This window comes from Esox lucius, chromosome 2, assembly GCF_011004845.1.
Source record: "Esox lucius isolate fEsoLuc1 chromosome 2, fEsoLuc1.pri, whole genome shotgun sequence".
Lineage (NCBI taxonomy): Eukaryota > Metazoa > Chordata > Actinopteri > Esociformes > Esocidae > Esox > Esox lucius.
This window is the reverse complement of record NC_047570.1, coordinates 6480821-6501650: the sequence shown is the minus strand read 5'-3', so window position 1 is coordinate 6501650 and position 20830 is coordinate 6480821. Positions and strand designations below refer to the sequence as shown.

Here is a 20830-nt window from a genome sequence, read left to right as displayed (position 1 = left end):
GACAGTAGCTGGCCAATCAAGCACAGTAATACTGTTATGTATAACGTATCGCTTCTCTCCATCCCCTTAGTGGAGTGTGGGTTGTTTTTGTGTATGTCTGTGTTTGGGTGCTGTAGCAGGGTGGTTTCTCCTGGTTTGTCTGTCTTTAGCAGGTGTGGTGAGTTGCCAGCAATGAGGGTGGGCGTGGCCCCTGTCCACTGGAATCCTGTCAGCTGTTCTCAATCAAGCCCTGGTTGTATATAACGAACTGGTGTTTGTGCAGCCTGAGGGATTCCAGGAGGGAGAGAACCTTCAGGCTTTATGTTCGCTTCCATTTGAGAGCACCAACTCTACTGGACAGCATATCTGTTCCATAGTTTGTTTTGAAGCCTTTGTCTTGTGTGCCTGTTTGCCCTTCCTGCTGTTTCCATCCACATACCTTTTTCCAGGGAGAAGGGATAGGTAAGATACCCTGGGGTATACATTTGCCCGTAGTAGGAATCGTAGGGTCTTTGTTTTCTTTATATCTTTGATTGGACCCTGCTCGCCCAGCCCTTTTCCCACTTTCCCTGTTTAGTGGTTGTCAGGTGTCTACCATTTGTATGTTGTTATTTGTGCAGTGTACGGCGTTAATACATCTCTCCGTTAGGGTTCACTTTCAGTCTGGTGTCTGGTCTAGTTTTTTTGTGTGTTAGCTGCTTGCTCAGGCACAAGTAGTGACCTTCTGTGGCTTACCCTCCTCGTGGAGTGTGTCAATGAGTGTCTTCTAAACAACTGTCAAGTTAGCAGTGTGGGTGTGTGTACTGAACCAGACTGAGACTGAAAGCTCATGAAGTTAATTAGCTGATTAGAGCTCTTCTCAGGTCGACATTTCTGTATTGTATATTTTCTATTCTAATATATTGAGAATCTGGATTTTTGATTTCCTTGCGCTGTTAGCTGTAATCATCAAGATTGAAACAACAAAGGTTTGACATGTTTCACTATGTTTAATTAATCTAGAATATGTGAAGGTGTCACTTTTTGAATTACGCAAAAGAAATGAACTTTTCCACAATTTTCGAATTTGAGATGCACCTATAGATCTAAAATACACACTATCTGGAAAAGGAATGCTTTCTCACAGCACAGTGACAGATGCGGTGGTCTCTCTCAATTTTGGTATATTGCTAAATAAACTGCAGGTATTACCCAATTTAACCCAAGTCTTACTGTAAGATCTTCTGTGAAACTGTGTGTGTGTTAAAGTCACATGGCATGGTGTTAAATTAAGGGAAATACTGTAACACTGACAAAAAGAATGCCATTGACCTTAAATTTAAAAAATCTTTTAAAAAATAGCTTATATACTGTATATAGATGGTTTTTTTTTAAAGTATTTATTGAGACCGCTGCTAAACTGGAAAAAATTTAGACCACTGCAAAATTATCAGTTTCTCTGGTTTCACTCTACATAGGTATTTTCAGACCTTCAACAACAAAATACTAATGTCTTAACTTAGGAAGAGTTTAGAAGTTGTTGTGGAAATTTCTTTATACAATGTATTCTCACTGATTAAAGGACTGAGTCCCATTGTTTAGATGGGTAGAGGAATGTGGGGGATCTGGTATTTGCATAGGGGGCATCATTGACTGGTATCAGCTGATGAAAGGGTTACTCTTTATCTCCTTATCTGTCTAAACTCACCAGGGCATCTATTGTCTGTTCGGGTTCGGTTGGAACCCTTAGAGTTGAAGAAGGTATTTATGGCAGGAAGGAGAGCTGTCCTTTGTGTGATGTTTAGGTTATAATGGAACAAAGGGAATGTGTCCTGACTGAGCTGGAATGTCCAGGATTTGTCACGCCCCTCTCCTGTCTTTAAATACTGTCGATTGCCTTTTTTTTTTATTTAGAGACTATTCACTGTTACTTTGTAACCTGCGTACTCTCTCCTTGCAAGTTATTAAAACCGTTTATTGTGCAATTGATTTCTCCTGTCTTACCTACCATTTTCATAGAACTGTTTTGTACTTTAGAAATTGCCATCAAAAAGTCAATATTTGGTGGAATAACCCAGATTTTTTTAATCACAGCTTTCATGCGTCTTGGCATGCTCTCCACCAGTCTGTCACGTTGCTGTTGGATTACTTTATGCCACTCCTGGCACAAACATTCAAGTAGCTCAGCCGTTTGATGGCTTGTGACCATCCATCTTCCTCTTGATCAAATTCCAGAGGTTTTCAATGAGGTTCAGGTCTGGAGATTGGGCTGGCCATAACAGAGTCTTGATCTGGTGGTCCTCCATCCACACCTTGATTGACCTGGCTGTGTGGCATGGAGTATTGTCCTGCTGGAAAAACCAATTCTGGCTTGATTCATGCGTCCTTCACAAAGACAAATCTGCCTGATTTCACCCTTGCTGAAACATCCCCAAATCATCACCAATCCTCCCCCAAAGTTCACAGTGGGTGTGAGACACTGTGGCTCATAGGCCTCTCCAGGTCTCTGTCTAACCATTAGATGACCAGGTGTTAGGCAAAGCTGAACATTTGTCTTGTCAGAGAAGATGACCTTACTCAATTCCTCTACAATTCCAATCTTTATTGTATTTTGCAAACTTCAGACTGGCTCTTTGCTTCTCATTGATGAAGGGATTTTTTCTAGCTTTGCATGACTTCAGCCCTGCCCCTAGGATCCTGTTTCGAACCGTCCTCGCCGTGCACTTCACCCCAGCTGTTATTTGCCATTCTTTTTGTAGGTCACTTGATGTCATCTTACGGTTGTTGAGTGACTGAGTTGACGGCCATCTTGGTTAGTGGACAGTAATATTCACCCTCTGCCAGTCTGTAGCTTTGTTGTCCCCAATATCTGTTGCTAGACCTTGTTCTTATGAACCTCAATATTTTCAGGATGGAAGCAACCTGACACTCACTGTATCCCTCTGCCAGTAAAGCCAGAATTGAACACTTCTTTTCCTCACTCAAATCTTTTCTGTTCAACTCATGCTGAATAGTTATTTTTTTATTCTAATTACCTTTGAGATAGAACTTGCACAGTTTTTGCCATCCAGCTGGTCCTATTGCAAGAGGATAGTGATGACCACAGCAGTGGTTTTTATACTTTTCCATGTTAAATTAGATTAAGTTCAGGTAATCACCTAATCAGTACCTCATTAACTAAAATGAGGGGTGCTTGTGTTGGAATTTAACAGACACTGGAATGGAATGGCTGCCATACATGTAGAGATGCTGATTTATTTCCCAGAGCAGTATATACATACAGTACTGTTCAAAAGTTTGTAGACAAAGCATATTCTAAATATAGCCAATGACAACAAACTAGAATGCCAAAGGTCTACAAGGCTGTAATTGCAGCAAATTGACAATTCTTTTAGAAAAGCAAAGTTCGAGGAACACAATTATTTCGAGTAAAAATCATTATTTCTAACCCTGTCAATGACTATTTTTTATTCATTTTGCTATATTTCTTATTCAAACTATTTTCATGTATGATTTCATGGAAAATAAGGAAAAACACTTTTGAACAGTAGTGCAGATTCACAAATTCTCACGGCTGCCACATGCACACTTCATACTGGCCCTGCTTTTATATTATTTATTAATGCTCAATTTCTGTTACTTATAGTACAGTGTAATTCAAATTTTTCCAGTTCCACACTTGATACATGTATAAACACTGAAAAAAAACTATAAACACTACATTGTTTGCAGTTCTATGTATATTTACATTACTATGATTATTTGCATACAGTATTTTTCAAGAGGCAATTGTTGCATGAGTAAACCCCAAAGGTCGTAGGTGTTTTGAAATCAATGTTGAAATTTTGCTCGGTTTCTGTGGAAATTGTTTCATTATCATGACATTGGGGCTAAAAGGTTTTATCTGATATTTTTTAGATGTATTTTTATTCACATACTGAAGTGGGGCTTTGCATACTGTATATTCATTTTTGAAAAAGTAAATCTAGCATGAAGAAAACAAACAGAATATTCTGTCTCAATTCTATTAAAACTTTGAATGCTCTATTTGACCGAAAGCTTTTGGTTTTTGCCTTATTTTGGGGGAAATAATATTTTCTTTAAATATTTTGTTAAAAGAGAAATCAGAGTCGGAGAAATGCCACGGTCCTTGGTGGTTTTGTTTGAAATTAATGTACAACAATTGAGATTCATAGTCAAAACCAACATTTGATCTCTGTTTCTTAAGACCGACAAATATCTCTAGAATATTCTATCTACTCATCTATTCATTAAATTTTTCATGATAAATTGACTTGATATACAATTGTGCTCAAAAGTTTGCATACCCTTGAAGAATTTGTAATATACAGCTTTGGAAGAAATTAAGAGACCACTGCACCTTTTTCTTTCCTTTCCAAAAAAGTCGGAAAGGAAGGTTTTGAGTGAGGAACAGAAGGGTCAAAATTGAGATCACTGCAAATTGAAAGCTTCTATTCCTCACTCAAAACTTTCCTTTTCAACTTTTTTGGAAAGGAAAGTAAAAGGTGCAGTGGTCTCTTAATTTCTACCGTAGATGTATGTACCATTTCTAAAGAAAACGAGTGAGTAGGCAAAACACGTCTTTTATTTCTTATGGGATTCCCATTCAACTGTAGGTCATAACAGAATGTCACAATCATAAAACAAAAAATGGCAACAAAGAAAGAAAAGAACTGACCCCTGTTCAAAAGTCTGCATACCCTTAGTTCTTAATATTGTGTATTGCCCCATTTAGCACCAATGACAGCGTGCAGTCTTTTGTAATAATTATTGTATAGTTATAGTCTATGAGGCCCCGAATTCTTGCAGGTGGTATAGCTGCCCATTCGTTTTGGCAAAATGCCTCCAGGTCATGCAAAGTCTTTGGTCATCTTGCATGAACTTCACATTTGAGATCTCCCCATAGTGGCTTGATGATATTAAGGTCAGGAGACCGTGAAGGCCACTCCAGAACCTTGACCTTTTCTGCTGTAACCACTGGAGGGTTAACTTGGCCTTGTGCTTAGGATCATTGTCATGCTGGAAAGTCTAAGGGCGTCCCATGCACTGCTTTTGTGCAGAAGAATGCAAATGATCTGCTAGTATTTTCTGATAACATGCTGCATTCATCCTGCCATCAATTTTCACAAGAATCTTGTGCCTTTAGAGCTCACACACCACCAGAACATCAGTGAACCACCACCATGCTTCACAGTGGGGATGGTATTCTGTTCACTATAGGACTTGTTGACCCCTCTCCAAACATAGCACTTATGGTTGTGACTAAAAAGCAACATTTTGGTCTTTTCACAAATTACACTGTGCCAGAGGCTGTGAGGCATGTCAAGGTGTTGGGAGGTATATTGTAACCAGGGTTACAATAACCAGGGTATTTTTCCAGAAAAGCCTGTATTTCCCCTGAAGTTACTTGTGGGGTTTTCTTTGTATCCCGAACAATTCTTCTTGCAGTTTTGTCTGAAATCATTCTTGGTCTACCTGACCTTGGCTTGGTATCAAGAGATCCCTGAATTTTCCACTTCTTTAGTGATTGAACAGTACTGACTGGCATTTTGCAAGGACTTTTTCCATCCTTATAAAGTTCAATGACCTTGTTACGCAGGTCTTTTGACAGTTCTTTTCTGCGCCCCATGGCTCAGTATTTAGCCTGCTCAGTGTATACATGTGAGAGCTAACAAACCCATTGACTATTTCTACACAGACACTAATTGCAATTTAAAAAGTCACAATGTGGGAAATTCACCTTCAATTGCCATTTTCACCTGTGTGTCACCTTGTGTGTCTCCAAAAAGGCCAAACTTTCAAGGGAATGTAAACTTTTGATCAGGGCCATTTGGGTGATTTGTTATCATTATGATTTAAAAAGGAGCCAAACAACTATGATAATAAATGACTTCATATGATCACTATCCTTAAATAAGAGTTTTTTTGCATGATCAGTCATATTTTCTAAATCAATGCCAAAATTTCACAATTTCTGCCAGAGTATGCAAACTTATGAGTGCAATTGTACAGTATTTCACAAGTGAAGGACCACTTCAATAATAGCTTAAAAAACACATACATCTTCTTCCGCTTCATGCGGGGCCGGGTCGCGGGGGCAGCAGTCTAAGCAGGGATGCCCAGACTTCCCTCTCCCCAGACACTTCCTCCAGCTCTTCTGGGGGGACACCGAGGCGTTCCCAGGCCAGCCGGGAGACATAGTCCCTCCAGCGTGTCCTAGGTCTTCCCAGGAAGGCGTTCCGGAGGCATCCGCCACAGATGCCCAAGCCACCTCAGCTGACCCCTCTTGATGTGGAGGAGCAGTGGCTCTACTCTGAGCTCCTCCCGGGTGACCAAGCTTCTCACCCTATCTCTTAGGTATCGCCCAGCCGCCCTGCGAAGAAAGCTCATTTCGGCCGCCTATATCCGGGATCTTGTCCTTTCGGTCATGACCCAAAGCTCATGACCATAGGTGAGAGTAGGAACGTAGATTGACCGGTAAATCAAGAGCTTCGCCTTGCGGCTCAGCTCTTTCTTCACCACGACAGACCGATACATCGACCGCATTACTGCAGAAGCTGCACCGATCCGTCTGTCAATCTCCAGTTCCATCCTTCCCTCACTCGTGAACAAGACCCCTAGATACTTAAACTCCTCCACTTGAGGCAGGCACTCTCCACCAACCTGAAGTGGGCAAGCCACCCTTTTTACGACTGAGGACCATGGCCTCGGATTTGGAGGTACTGATTCTCATCCCCACCGCTTCACACTCGGCTGCAAACCGTCCCAGTACATGCTGAAGGTCCTGATTTGAAGGGGCCAACACGACAACATCATCCGCAAAGAGCAGAGACGAAATGTGTGGTCCCCAAACCTGACACCCTCCGGCCCCTGGCTGCGCCAAGAAATTCTGTGCATAAAAATTACGAACAGAACCGGCGACAAAGGGCAGCCCTGCCGGAGTCCAACATGCACTGGGAACAAGTCTGATTTACTGCCGGCAATGCGGACCAAGCTCCTGCTTCGGTCGTACAGGGACCTGACAGCCCTTAGCAAAGGACCCAGGACCCCATATTCCCGAAGCACCCTCCACAGGATACCGCGAGGGACACAGTCAAATGCCTTCTCCAAATCCACAAAACACATGTGGACTGGTTGGGCAAACTCCCATGAACCCTCCCGCACCCAGTAGAGGGTATAGAGCTGGTCTAGTGTTCCACGGCCCGGACGAAAACCACACTGTTCCACCTGAATCCGAGGTTCTACTATCGGCCGTATTCTCCTCTCCAGTACCCTGGCATAGACTTTCCCGCCTTTCCCACCTCTGAGCCCTCATCCTCTGCTTCCTCAATGGAAGACGTGACGGCGGGATTGAGGAGATCCTCAAAGTACTCATTCCACCGCCCGACAACATCCCCAGTTGAGGTCAACAGCTGCCCACCTCTACTGTAAACAGCGTTGGTAGGGCACTGTTTCCCTCTCCTGAGGCACCGGACGGTTTGCCAGAATCTCTTCAAGGCCAGCCGATAGTCCTTCTCCATGGCCTCACCGAACTCCTCCCAGGCCCGAGTTTTTGCCTCCACAACCACCCGGGCTGCAGTCCGCTTGGCCTGTCGGTACCCGTCAGCTGCCTCAGGAGTCCCACAAGCCAACCAGGCCTGATAGGACTCCTTCTTCAGCTTGACGGCATCCCTTACTTCCGGTGTCCACCACCAGGTTCGGGGATTGCCGCCTCGACAGGCACCGGAGACCTTACGGCCACAGCTCCGAGTGGCCGCTTCGACAATGGCGGTGGAGAACATGGTCCACTCGGACTCAATATTTCCAGCCTCCCTCGGGATCCAGTCGAAGCTCTGCCGGAGGTGGCAGATCTCTCTGACAGGAGACTCGGCCAGATGTTCCCAGCAGACCCTTACAGTACGCTTGGGTCTACCGAGTCTGTCCAGCTTCCTCCCCCGCCATTGGATCCAACTCACCACCAGGTGGTGATCAGTTGACAGCTCCGCCCCTCTCTTCACCCGAGTGTCCAAGACATATGGCCGCAGGTCAGATGAAACGACAACAAAGTCGATCATTGACCTACGGCCTAGGGTGTCCTGGTGCCACGTGCATTGATGGACACCCTTATGCTTGAACATGGTGTTCGTTATGGACAAACTGTGACTAGCACAGAAGTCCAATAACTGAACACCGCTCGGGTTCAGATCGGAGGGCCGTTCCTCCCAATCACGCCCCTCCAGGTGTCACTGTCGTTGCCCACGTGGGCGTTGAAGTCCCCCAGTAGAACGATAGAGTCCCCAGTCGGAGCACTTTCCAGCACCCCTCCCAGAGACTCCAAGAAGGTTGGGTACTCTGCACTGCCGTTCGGCCCGTAGGCACAAACAACAGTGAGAGAACTATCCCCGACCCGTAGGCGCAGGGAAACGACCCTCTCGTTCACCGGGATAAACTCCAACACATGGCGGCAGAGCTGGGGAGCTATAAGCAAACCCACACCAGCCCGCCACCTTTCACCATGGGCAACTCCAGAGTGGTGAAGAGTCCATCCTCTCTCAAGGAGTGTGGTTCCAGAGCCCAAGCCGTGCTTAGAGGTGATCCCAACTACCTCTGGACTGACGATCTCAGGCTCCTTCCCGATCCTCTCTGCACCGACCCCTTATGGTCCCTCCTGTAGGTGGTGAGCCCACGGGAAGGTGGCCCCATGTCGCTCGTTCGGGCTGAGCTCGGCCGTGCCCCATGGGGAAAGGCCCGGCCACCAGGCGCTCGCATACGAGCCCCAACCCTGGGCCTGGCTCCTGGGTGGGGCCCCGGAGACTTAAATGTAACTCATCATTAAAGGGTTTTTGAACCGCTCTTAGTCTAACCCGTCGCCTAGGACCTGTTTGCCTTGGGAGACCCTACCAGGGGCATATAGCCCCAGACAACATCGCTCCTAGGGTCACTCGGGTACTCAAACCCCTCCACCATGTTAAGGTAGCAGTTCATGGAAGGGTTAAATAACACCAATTGTTTACATTTTTCATATTAATAATTTTTTTCCCAATATCAGCATAATGCAATAATATTCACAGAAACCAAGCAAAACATTATAGCCAATATTTCAACACTGATTTTAAAACATTGGTTAAACACTGTTAAATTACTAAAATGTAAAATGTTACTTAAGTTGTCTCCTAACCTTATGCAAGTTGTGTTGTAATTTACCAAAATTCAAAGAGACCACAGCATGTCAACCTACAGTATATAAACTGTAGATCTATCATGTTTAAGTGATCCTGGACATCCTGCAGTCATTCAGCCCATTCACCATGGCACCTGTCTTTGTGCTGACAGTTTTCGTTGCTGTGTTCTACTCAGTTCAGGGGCGTTCTATTGTAGTAAGTCCAGGATAGGTTCTATCCTTATCTGTGAACAGGATGGAAAATGTGATTCTGAATTATATTATAAGATTTCATCAATAATTAATTGCATGTTATTTCCTTTTATTGCTATACAGAATGCTTCATTTGAAATGAGTGAAGAGGACATCAAAGTTGGTATGCTGATTTTTTTCTCTCTAAATATTGAGTTGAGTTGTTTCATATTGTATAATATTACATACTAACTAACTAAACCTGATTTTATTCCGTCTCTTTCGTACTATGTAAACTGAATTTAACATATCATCTTCATAATATTATGAAACCAGTAATTGCGTAACTTTTGTGCATAATCCACAGACAGCACTAATAGCATTGAAGATGATTTGTCTGCTTCAACTCTCATTATGAAGGCCAACAGATATCTGGGTAAGCAAACTTTATATCTATGTCATTTAGAAAGACTTCTTTATCCAGAGTGTCTTTCAGTAGTGCATTTTGGGGAACATATATTGTGATGAAATTAGTGCAGTCAGGTCCTGGCTGGGGTCCCTCTAGACATCTCTGTGCACTTGTTTTCTGTTCTCCCCAATCAGAGGCAGCTGCACCTTGTTGTCTCTGATTGGGGAGCCTATATTTGCTCAGGTTTTGCTTTCGTTTGTGGTTCATTGTTAGTGTTTTTGTTTGCACTCGGCTTGTGGTCAGTTTGCAAGAAAGGAACATTTAAAATAATGTTTTCCCTCACATATGTGCCTGTGTCCTGCCTCTGCGACCGTTACAGTGAGTGTTATACTGACATTTTCAATTTATTTCAGTTTAGAATTAAGAAGCCTACTGAATTTGGTATCATTATTTGACCATTGATTTTGGTTTTTCAACTGTGTTCGGTTTTGGTGCACACTTTCTGGCACAATACTTTTCTACAAAAGTTGTCCTTATCACACCAGGGAGAAGTGCAAATGTAGAGAATCGCACACGGCAGGTCTCCGCAAAGTGAGTCAGACCGGAGATGACAAAAAACAGAAGAGACCGGTAGCTAGCTAGATAATCTGCCACACAAGATGGTGTGTGTGGTGTGCTGTATTCACTAGTTGTATTTGTAATTAACACATTTAGCTGGCTGAACCCTGAATGGGCCTGCCAGGCCACTTTATCCCTGGATATGTTAATATTGCTAGCTACCCTGTTCAATATTTCATCAAGTTGGACTCTTATGTGGACTGACTTTATGTTCAAGACAGGATTTGGTGTTAAGAAAACAAACAAAACAAAAAATCTAATTAAACAGCATTAACATAATTTGAATGAAATGTATTATGCATTTATTGTTCGTTAAATAATTTTCCAGAACCGAAACCAAACCGAAATGGAAAAAACACATCGATCAGCACTAGATGAAATATTGTAATGAGATTATCACATCATGCCATCTCCTTGGTGGAATTTACTTGTTTTCTAGGACAAAAACCAGATGAACCACTAGTCATGTTTGGAGACATTATAGTAGATCCTCAGGTCAGGAATGCTGACCCCTGCACCGCTAATGATTGCAAGTGGCCCAAGTCTTCTGATGGGAAAGTTTACGTGCCCTATGTTATCTCTAACCAATACTGTGAGTATTTTGATCTATGAAATTATTTCATGGGGGAAAATTATGGTTTTGTTTTCACTGTAGGGTGTGTGCATGTGTGCACGCATTAACTTTCTGACTTATTGCTCCACTGAGCAGCAACTCAGAAGAAGTCCACTATTGAATGTGGGCTGCGATCCTTTCACACTAAAACCTGCATCCGATTTGTTCCCCGAACCAATCAGCAAGATTTCCTGAACATAACGTCTTTGTCAGGGTATGATCATTGCACATTACATAACAAGGACATTTTAGTAGTCTTATACCACTCTAATATACAGTGGATATAAAGTCTACACACCCCTGTTAAAATACCAGGTTTTTGTGATGTAAAAGAATGAGACAAAGAGAAATCATGTAAGAACTTTTTCCTCTTTTAATGTGACCTATAAACAATTCAATTGAAAAACAACCTGAATTCTTCGAGGGTGAAAAATAAAAACCCTACAATAACCTGGTTGCATAAGTGTGCACACCCTCTTATAACTGGGTATGTGGCTGTGTTCATAATTAACTAATCACATTCAAACTCATGTTAAATAGAAGTCAATACACACATGCCATCATTTAAAGTGACTCTGATTAATCACAAAGTTCAGCTGTTCTAGTAGGATTTTCCTGACATTTTCTTAGTTGCATCTCAGAGCAAAAGCCATGGTCCGCAGAGAGCTTCCAAAGCATCAGAGGGATCTCATTGTTGAAAGATATCAGTCAGGAGAAGGGTACAAAATAATTTCTAAAGCATTAAATATACCATGGAACACAGTGAAGACAGTCTTCATCAAGTGGAGAAAATATGGCACAACAGAGACATTACCAAGAACATCCCTCAAAAACTGATGAAACGACGAGAACTGATCAGGGAGGCTTCCAAGAAGCCTACAGCAACATTACATGACAAAAATCTCCCGTATTCTTCATATGAATGGGCTATGGGGTAGGGTGGCAAGATGGAAGCCTTTTCTTACAAAGAAAAACATCTAAGCCCGGCTGAAGTTAGCAAAAGCAAACATGAAGTCCCCCAAAAGCACGTGGGAAAATGTGTTATGGTCTGATGAAACCGAGGTTGAACATTTTGGCCATAATGCCAAAAGGTATGTTGGGCGCAAAAACAACACTGCACATCACCCAAAGAACCCCATTCCCACAGTGAAGCATGGTGGTGGCAGCATCATGCTTTGGGGCCTTAGTCAGGGTGGAGGGAATTATGAACAGTTCCAAATAGTGGGCAAACAGTTCCAAATAGTGGGCAAAGAGTGGGCAAATATAGCCACGTCAAGATCCATCCATCCATCTTCTTCCGCTTATCCGGGGCCGGGTCGCGGGGGCAGCAGTCTAAGCAGGGATGCCCAGACCTCCCTCTCCCCAGACACTTCCTCTAGCTCTTCCAGGGGGACACCGAGGCGTTCCCAGGCCAGCCGGGAGACATAGTCCCTCCAGCGTGTCCTAGGTCTTCCCCGGGGTCTCTTCCCGGTGGGACGGGACCGGAACACCTTCCCAGGAAGGCGTTCCGGAGGCATCCGAAACAGATGCCCAAGCCACCTCACCTGACCCCTCTCGCTGTGGAGGAGCAGCGGCTCTACTCTGAGCTCCTCCCGGGTGACCGAGCTTCTCACCCTATCTCTAAGGGATCGCCCAGCCACCCTGCGGAGAAAGCTCATTTTGGCCGCCTGTATCCGGAATCTTGTCCTTTCGGTCATGACCCAAAGCTCATGACCATAGGTGAGAGTAGGAACGTAGATTGACTGGTAAATCGAGAGCTTCGCCTTGCGGCTCAGCTCTTTCTTCACCACGACAGACCGATACATCGACTGCATTACTGCAGAAGCTGCACCGATCCGTCTGTCAATCTCCCGTTCCATCCTTCCCTCACTCGTGAACAAGACCCCTAGATACTTAAACTCCTCCACTTGAGGCAGGCACTCTCCACCAACCTGAAGTGGGCAAGCCACCCTTTTTACGACTGAGGCCACGTCAAGATGTGCCATGCTAATAGACTCCTACCCAAAAAGACTGAGTGCTGTAATAAAATCAAAAGGTGGTTCAACAAAGATTTACATAGGTTTAAGGGTGTGCACACGTATGCAACCAGGTTATTGTGTTGTTTTTTTTGTTTTTCCCTCAAAGATTTCAGTTTGTTTTCCAATTGAATTGTTCACTTTATAGGTCACATTAAAAGTGGAAAATGTTCTGACATTCTTTTACATCACAAGAACCTGCCATTTTAACAGGGGTGTGTAGACTTTTTATATCCATTGTACTTAATTACTTTTAGATATCACCTTTTAATAGTTCATTATGATTCCCTTGATGTATTTTGTTTCTAATTCTTATTTGCAGCTGTTATTCCTCTGTTGGGCGCCGGGGCAATGGCCAGGTGTTGTCTCTGAACAGGGATGGATGTGTTTATTTCAGCGTGGTGCAGCATGAAATTCTGCATGCCTTGGGTTTCCACCACGAGCATACGCGCCGTGACCGCGATGGCCATGTTAAAATCCTGGAGAAGAACATTGAGCCTGGTTAGTGCTTTATATGTACAGTGGGGAGAACCAGTATTTGATTCACTGCTGATTTTGCAGGTTTTCACACTTACAAAGCATGTAGAGGTCTGTAATTTTTATCATAGGTACATTTTATACGTTTCCTGGAGTTCTTGACCAGGTTTGCACATACTGCAGCAGGGATTTTGGCCCACTCCTCCATACAAACCTTCTCCAGATCCTTCAGGTTTCGGGGCTGTCGCTGGGCAATACAGACTTTCAGTTCCTTCCAAAGATTTTCTAATGGGTTCAGGTCTGGAGACTGGCTAGACCACTCCAGGACCTTGAAATGCTTCTTATGGTGCCACTCCTTAGTTGCCCTGGCTGTGTGTTTCGGGTCGTTGTCATGCTGGAAGACCCAGCCATGACCCATCTTCAATGCTCTTACTGAGGGAAGGAGGTTGTTGGCCAAGATCTTGCGATACATGGTCCCATCCATCCTCCCCTCAATACGGTGCAGTCGTCCTGTCCCCTTTGCAGAAAAGCATCCTCAAATAATTGTTTCCACCTCCATGCTTCACGGTCGGGATGGTGTTCTTGGGGTTGTACTCATCCTTCTTCTTCCTCCAAACACGGCGAGTGGAGTTTTTTACCAAAAAGCTCTGTTTTTGTCTCATCAGACCATGACCTTCTCCCATTCCTACTCTGGATCGTCCAGATGGTCATTGACAAACTTCAGACGAGCCTGGACATGCGCTGGCTTGAGCAGGGGGACCTTATGTGCTCTGCAGGATTTTGACAGCGTATTGTGTTACTAATGGTTTTCTTTGAGACTGTGGTCCCAGCTCTATTCAGGTCATTGACGTGAAGTCCTGCCGTGTAGTTCTGGGATGATCCCTCACCTTCCTCATGATCGCTGATGCCCCACGAGGTGAGATCTTGCATGGAGCCCCAGACCTAGGGAGACTGACCGTCATCTTGAACTTCTTCTAATAATTGCGCCAACAGTTGTTGCCTTCTCACCAACCTGCTTGCCTAATGTCCTGTAGCCCATCCCAGCCTTTTGCAGGTCTACAATTTTATCCCTGATGTCCTTACACAGCTCTCTGGTCTTGGGCATTGTGGAGAGGTTGGAGTCTGTTTGAGTGTGTGGACAGGTGTCTTTTATACAGGTTACGAGTTCAAACAGGCGCAGTTAATACAGGTAATGAGTGGAGAACAGGAGTGCTTCTTAAAGAAAAAACTAACAGGTCTGTGAGAGCCGGAATTCTTACTGGTTGGTAGGTGATAAAATACTTATGTCATGCAATAAAATGCAAATTCATTATTTAAAAATCATACAATGTGATTTTCAGGATTTTTGTTTTAGATTTCATCTCTCACAGTTGAAGTGTACCTACGATAAAAATTACAGACCTCTACATGCTTTGTAAGTAGGAAACACTGCAAAATCTGCAGGTTATCAAATACTTGTTCTCCCCACTGTATATGGTATACACTATATACAGTGGATATAGAAAGTCACCACGCCCTTTCAAAATGTTAACCTTTTGTTGCCTTACAGCTTGAAATTAAACACCTTTTCCTGGGTTTATTTACACATAGTTATCCACAATATCAAAGAAGGAAATTAATAAAATAAAATAAAAACTGATTAGAGTTGTTGCGTTTATTTAGTGAAACTTCTTTACAGCCAAACATTTTGAAATCGGAAATAAGTCAACTGAAATAAACCATGTCAGACCATAATAAAGATGACAAGCATGCAGATGAGCTCCCTTTATATGGTTTGACAGTTTGTGCAGAACATCTTTGACTGTGCAAACCCACAGCTCCATTAAAAATCCAGGTGGTTGGTCTCAGACGGTCAAGGCAGGTGAAGAAGCCAGATGTGAAGGCCCTGGGTTGGTGAGGTTGCATGTGGTCTGATGTTGTGATGCAGGTTGGAGATGCTGCCAAATTCTTTAATATGATGAAGGAAGCCGCTTATGGTAAAGGAATTACCATTGTGGCAATGCTTCTGGATGACAATTTTGCAGTCCAGCATGCCAATTCCATGCTCCTTTAAAACTTGAATCATCTGTTTCATGGTGTTGGTGACAAATCTGCATGTTTTAGAGTGGCCTTTCATTGTTCATCGCAATAGATGCTGTGTAATGATCATGTTGTGATGTCATTTTATATTCAGTATAATATATAATGTATGATTAATAAGAGTGGAATATGTATAAGTTATATGTAAGAAAATTATGTATATTCATTTCCATCCTAGGAAAGGAACACAATTTCGAAAAGCACAACACAATAAACTTGCAAACTCCATATGACTATAATTCAATAATGCACTACAAAAGGTAAGTTGAGGAACCTAAGACAAAGGTTATATTTGCTGTAATAAGAGTTGTAATGTCCCATGTCAAAACTTAAAGGAATATTAATCCTCAGTTTTCAGTTGATTGTATGACAGCATTCTGCCCTAAATTCTCTGTTTCAGGTGTGCCTTCTCCGTGAACGGGCAGCCCACTATTCTTCCAATCCCTGACAATAATGTAGCTATTGGCTTTGCAACTCAGATGAGTCCCAATGATATTCTCAGGATCAATCGTCTCTACAAGTGCCATAGGTGCCATTTCAAAATTGTTATAAACCATAAAAGTTGTCAAAATTGAATACATATAAACCTTACTCCAATGCTGCTTGAAAATACATTGAAGTACTGCATTTGAATTACTATTACTGACTTGATAGTTTTAAAATGTTATATTACCTTATATTATATTGTTATATTCTGTGTTCTCTTAACTGTATATAGCCAAAACGGTGGAAATATGTACATTGCAACTGTGTTTTCTCTTTCTATTCTCTTTTTTAGCATGACCGCAGGAGTGATCTGAGAAGTGAAATGGTGGAGCCAAATAATATATGAATAAACTGTGATACAAAAATTATTCAGCAAGAATATTTGTACCTTTCTCTGAATGGTATAGCACAGCAAAGTACTCAAGGCTAATTAGGCATTCTTTTCTATTGCAGGAAACATGCATTTAATATTGTTCTGTGTTTATTTTGGCTTGTGTTTATTTTTTGCAAATACAGTGGTGTGAAAAAGTGTTTGCCCCCTTCCTGATGTCTTATTTTTTTGCATGTTTGTCACACTTAAATGTGTCAGATCATCAAACAAATTAAAATATTAGTCAAAGATAACACAAGTAAACACAAAAAACCTGTTTTTAAATGAAGGTTGTTATTATTAAGGGGAAAACAAAATCCAAACCTACATGGCCCTGTGTGAAAAAGTGTTCGCCCCCCTGTGAAAACATAACTGTGGTTTATCACACCTGAGTTCCCTAGCCACACCCAGGCCTGATTACTGCCACACCTGTTCTCAATCAAGAAATCACTTAAATAGGACCTGCCTGACAAAGTGAAGTAGACCAAAAGATCCTCAAAAGCTAGACATCATGCCAAGATCCAAAGAAATTCAGGAACAAATGAGAGAAAGTAATTGAGATCTAGCAGTCTGGAAAAGGTTATAAAGCAATTTCTAAAGCTTTGGGACTCCAGCGAACCACAGTGAAAGCCATTATCCACAACATGGAACAGTGGTGAACCTTCCCAGGAGTGGCCGGCCGACCAAAATTACCCCAAGAGCGCAGCACCGACTCATCCAAGAGTTCACAAAAGACCCCACAACAACATCCAAAGAGCTGCAGGCCTCACTTGCCTCAGTTAATGTCAGTGTTCATGACTCCATAAGAAAGAGACTGGACAAAAATGGCCTGCATGGCAGAGTTCCAAGACAAAAAACACTGCTGAGCAAAAAGAACATTAAGGCTCATATCATTTTTGCCAGAAAACATCTTGATGATCCCCAAGGCATTTGGGAAAATACTCTGTGGACTGACGAGACAAAAGTTGAACTTTTCGGAAGGTGTGTGTCCCATTACATCTGGCGTAAAAGTAACAGCGCATTTCAGAAAAAGAACATCATACAAACAGTAAAATATGGTGATGGTAGTGTGATGGTCTAGGCCTGTTTTGCTGCTTCAGGACCTGGAAGACTTGCTGTGATAAATGGAACCATGAATTCTGCTGTCTACCAAAAAATCCTGAATGAGAATGTCCAGCCATCTGTTCGTGACCTCAAGCTGAAGCGAACTTGGGTTCTGCAGCAGGACAATGATCCAAAACACACCAGCAAGTCCACCTCTGAATGGCTGAAGAAAAACAAAATGAAGACTTTGGAGTGACCTAGTCAAAGTCCTGACCTGAATCCTATTGAGATGCTGTGGCATGACCTTAAAAGTTCATGCAGTTCATGCTCCAAAACCCTCCAATGTGAGTGAATTACAACAATTCTGCAAAGATGAGTGGGCCAAAATTCCTCCACAGCGCTGTAAAAGACTCATTGCAAGTTATTGCAAATGCTTGATTGCAGTTGTTGTTGCTAAGGGCGGCCCAACCAGTTATTAGGTTGTAGGGGGCAATCAGTTTTTCACACAGGGCCATGTAGGTTTGGATTTAGTTTTCCCTTAATAATAACAACCTTCATTTCAAATCTGAATTTTGTGTTTACATTTAAGGCTCGTCTGAACATTTAAGTGTGACAAACATGCAAAAAAATAAGAAATCAGGAAGGGGCCAAACACTTTCACACCACTGTAGAATTTTGAAGGTGATTAATATATAATGTACACTGGTATAATAATTGTGAACAGTATATATACTGGAATTTTGTAAATCTAAGTTGACTTTTAATCTTGGTTGGCATGTAATTGAAGCACCCTTCGTGAATTGATTAATATAAAGCTTGAGCTTTATATTAATCATAGGCTCCATTGTGGTCCATTGTGGTTCTCCATAGTCATTTTCTATAGCTCTTCACTGTCACTACAGCTCTACACTAGTCTTGCTAACACTGCTTTCCATGAAGGTCATTCATGTCAATGTTTCCAGACGGTGATGTGGTAGCATGTTTTTTGCATCAGCTGCATTGCAGGAGTGAGTAGCCTCAGGCATGTCTGGAAGGGTGGACACTGGTACTAGAGGCACAAACCTTTACAATCATTGCATTAATTTCCATCCACATATATTTTGAACTATTAAAGTTGCTGAGCTTAGCTTGTGGGCTTTGCACAGCAAAACCACAACTATTGTTGTGCCGTGCCAAGACTTGTTCAGGAAACAGACACCAATGACTGAACGCATTTTTATTAAGTTTGGGTTGTGAAAGTTGAAAGCTCAAAAGGTTGGAGAATTACAAATGCTTTTGTGAATGTCTTTTCCAGAACATTTTGTGAAATTCTGTGCAGTGCAATACATTAATGCCTTATGTAATCAGATTTACAAGGGTCAGATGGAAACATTAAAAACATTATAAATATAACTAAAAACACATCGGGCTGTCTGTGATGAGAATAGGATGATATTATGCTATCTTGAGGGCACAAAAGTTGACAAAAATATTATCTTTTTAAATGCACTGATCTGCTTTGCTGCATGTAACATTAAGGGCTCAAAGTACATAAATGAAGGCAATAGGCAGCATTGAACACACATGGATTTAAAACACTATGCCATTGATAAACAAAATGAAAACTGAATAACTGAAGACAATTTTTATGTTTACTTCAAACAAATGATTTAATATGTCACAGTTAAAAAAAAATACATTCTCTCAATTCTCTTAATGGTTTACGCAATGTGTGGGTATTATAGGTAATGGTAAAACTTGAACTATTTACATTTTATATTTTGAAAACCTCACTTAAATGGGAAGGGTTGACCATTTTCAGCAGATCGTGAATAGCCTATGTGTATATTTTAGTTGTAACCAACCAATAAGAGAACATATCCGTTCCAAATGAACTAGTCCTACTAATTGCTACTGAAGTAGGAGGTGGTGAGGTTTTGTTTTAAAAATGTCTATAACCTCATCATAATTTAAGCTGTCTGTAAGGTCCAAATGTCAACAGACATAGTGTGTACAGGCGCCCTGTGAGCATTGAGCTTCATTATAGGGTTGATGCTGGAAAAGAGTCACTCAACAGTGCATGTAGTCACTGGAAGGGTAATAAGGTCCTTGAGAAAATTGTGTGGTACTACCTGCACTGTCCCGTGTGGTTGTTTCCTCAGGAAGAGGACTGCCGATGGTTTGCTCCAGATCCTTAGACATTTCTAGAAGGGCCAATGGGTACAATGGTCAGGCCAAGGCCCACCCAGGCCCAATAGTGCATCCGCTAATGGTCAACAGATGGAAAAACAAGAAAAGGAACCAGGCAAGCTTAGTTCTGCAGGCTCGCAATTAAAAGGGATGAATGTTGTTGCCCTGGCTGGATTCCTGTGTGGCAGTCTGTGTACGTGTGTAGAGATGTGGTGTCTGTTTACTTCTGTATTGTCAAACCGATTAGTCGAAACTCCACGGTTCTTGAAAGTAGTTGCCTAAATTTGCTGACATCCAAACCACCAAGGTCGCTACACTAAATGTAACACTTTAAATTAAAAAGAGATTACTGTAGATGGCTAACTAATAGCTATACAGTATCTATAATGAAAACAATGACTCCAATCACTCCATGGCATGTTCTTTAACCAATGATAGTTGAATAGTTAACCACTACTCAATGTAAATCGAAATCGAGAGCAATTCGTTTATCCTTGGGGTGCCATGTCATCTGCTGGTGTTGGTCCACTGTGCAGCCACCTACCAGGAGATTTTAGAGCACTTCATGCTTCCATCTGCTGACAAGCTTTTGGAGATGCTGATTTCCTTTTCCAGCAGGACTTGGCACCTGCCCACAGTGTCAAAACGACTGGTAACTGGTTTGCTGACCATGGTATTACTGTGCTTGATTGGCCAGCCAACTCGCATGATATGAACCCCATAGAGAATTGTCAAGAAGAAAATGAGAGACACCAGAAGTATTGAGTGCATAAATTAACATACTTAGGAAACCTTTGCAGGTGCTTTGAGTTAATTAGCTGATTAGAGCTCTTCTCAGGTCGACATTTCTGTATTATACATTTTCTATTCTAATATTTTGAGATACTGGATTTTGATTTGCATGAGCTGTAAGCCATAATCATCAAGATTGAAACAACAAAAGGCTTGAAATGTCAATGTCAACTATTTATATAGCACATTTAAAACAACCATGGTTGACCAAAGTGTTGAACAGGATAAAATATCAAATACATGAGTAAGCAAGTACAAAGTTAGTAACAAATATAAAGAAAAGAAAAAGAAACAGAACAGCAAAAGTAAAAGACATCTGATGCCAAGGGCAGCTAGGATTAAAAGCCAGAGTGAAAAGGTGTGTTTTTAGCGGCGACTTAAAAGTTTGTAGAGTCTGCGGATCTCTAATTTGCAGAGGTAAGATATTCCAGACGATGGGGGAACCCAC

At 42.2% G+C, this 20830-nt stretch overlaps 1 protein-coding gene across 2 annotated transcripts; it reads left to right on the top strand.

Annotated features, from left to right (window-relative positions):
• Positions 1-282: 282 nt before the first annotated feature.
• LOC105017571 (high choriolytic enzyme 1) lies at positions 283-16538 on the top strand. Of its 2 annotated transcripts, XM_034286786.1 has the most exons (9): positions 283-441; positions 9455-9494; positions 9678-9746; positions 10777-10929; positions 11047-11164; positions 13288-13466; positions 15700-15781; positions 15922-16050; positions 16300-16538. In XM_034286786.1, exons 2-9 carry the CDS (start codon positions 9470-9472, stop codon positions 16319-16321), a joined length of 777 nt encoding a protein of 258 aa, XP_034142677.1. In that variant the 5' UTR covers positions 283-441; positions 9455-9469; the 3' UTR covers positions 16322-16538. The 2 variants fall into 2 exon arrangements, with proteins under 2 accessions (XP_034142677.1, XP_034142680.1); XM_034286789.1 differs by lacking the exons at positions 283-441; positions 9455-9494; positions 9678-9746 and adding an exon at positions 10000-10097.
• Positions 16539-20830: the final 4292 nt, after the last annotated feature.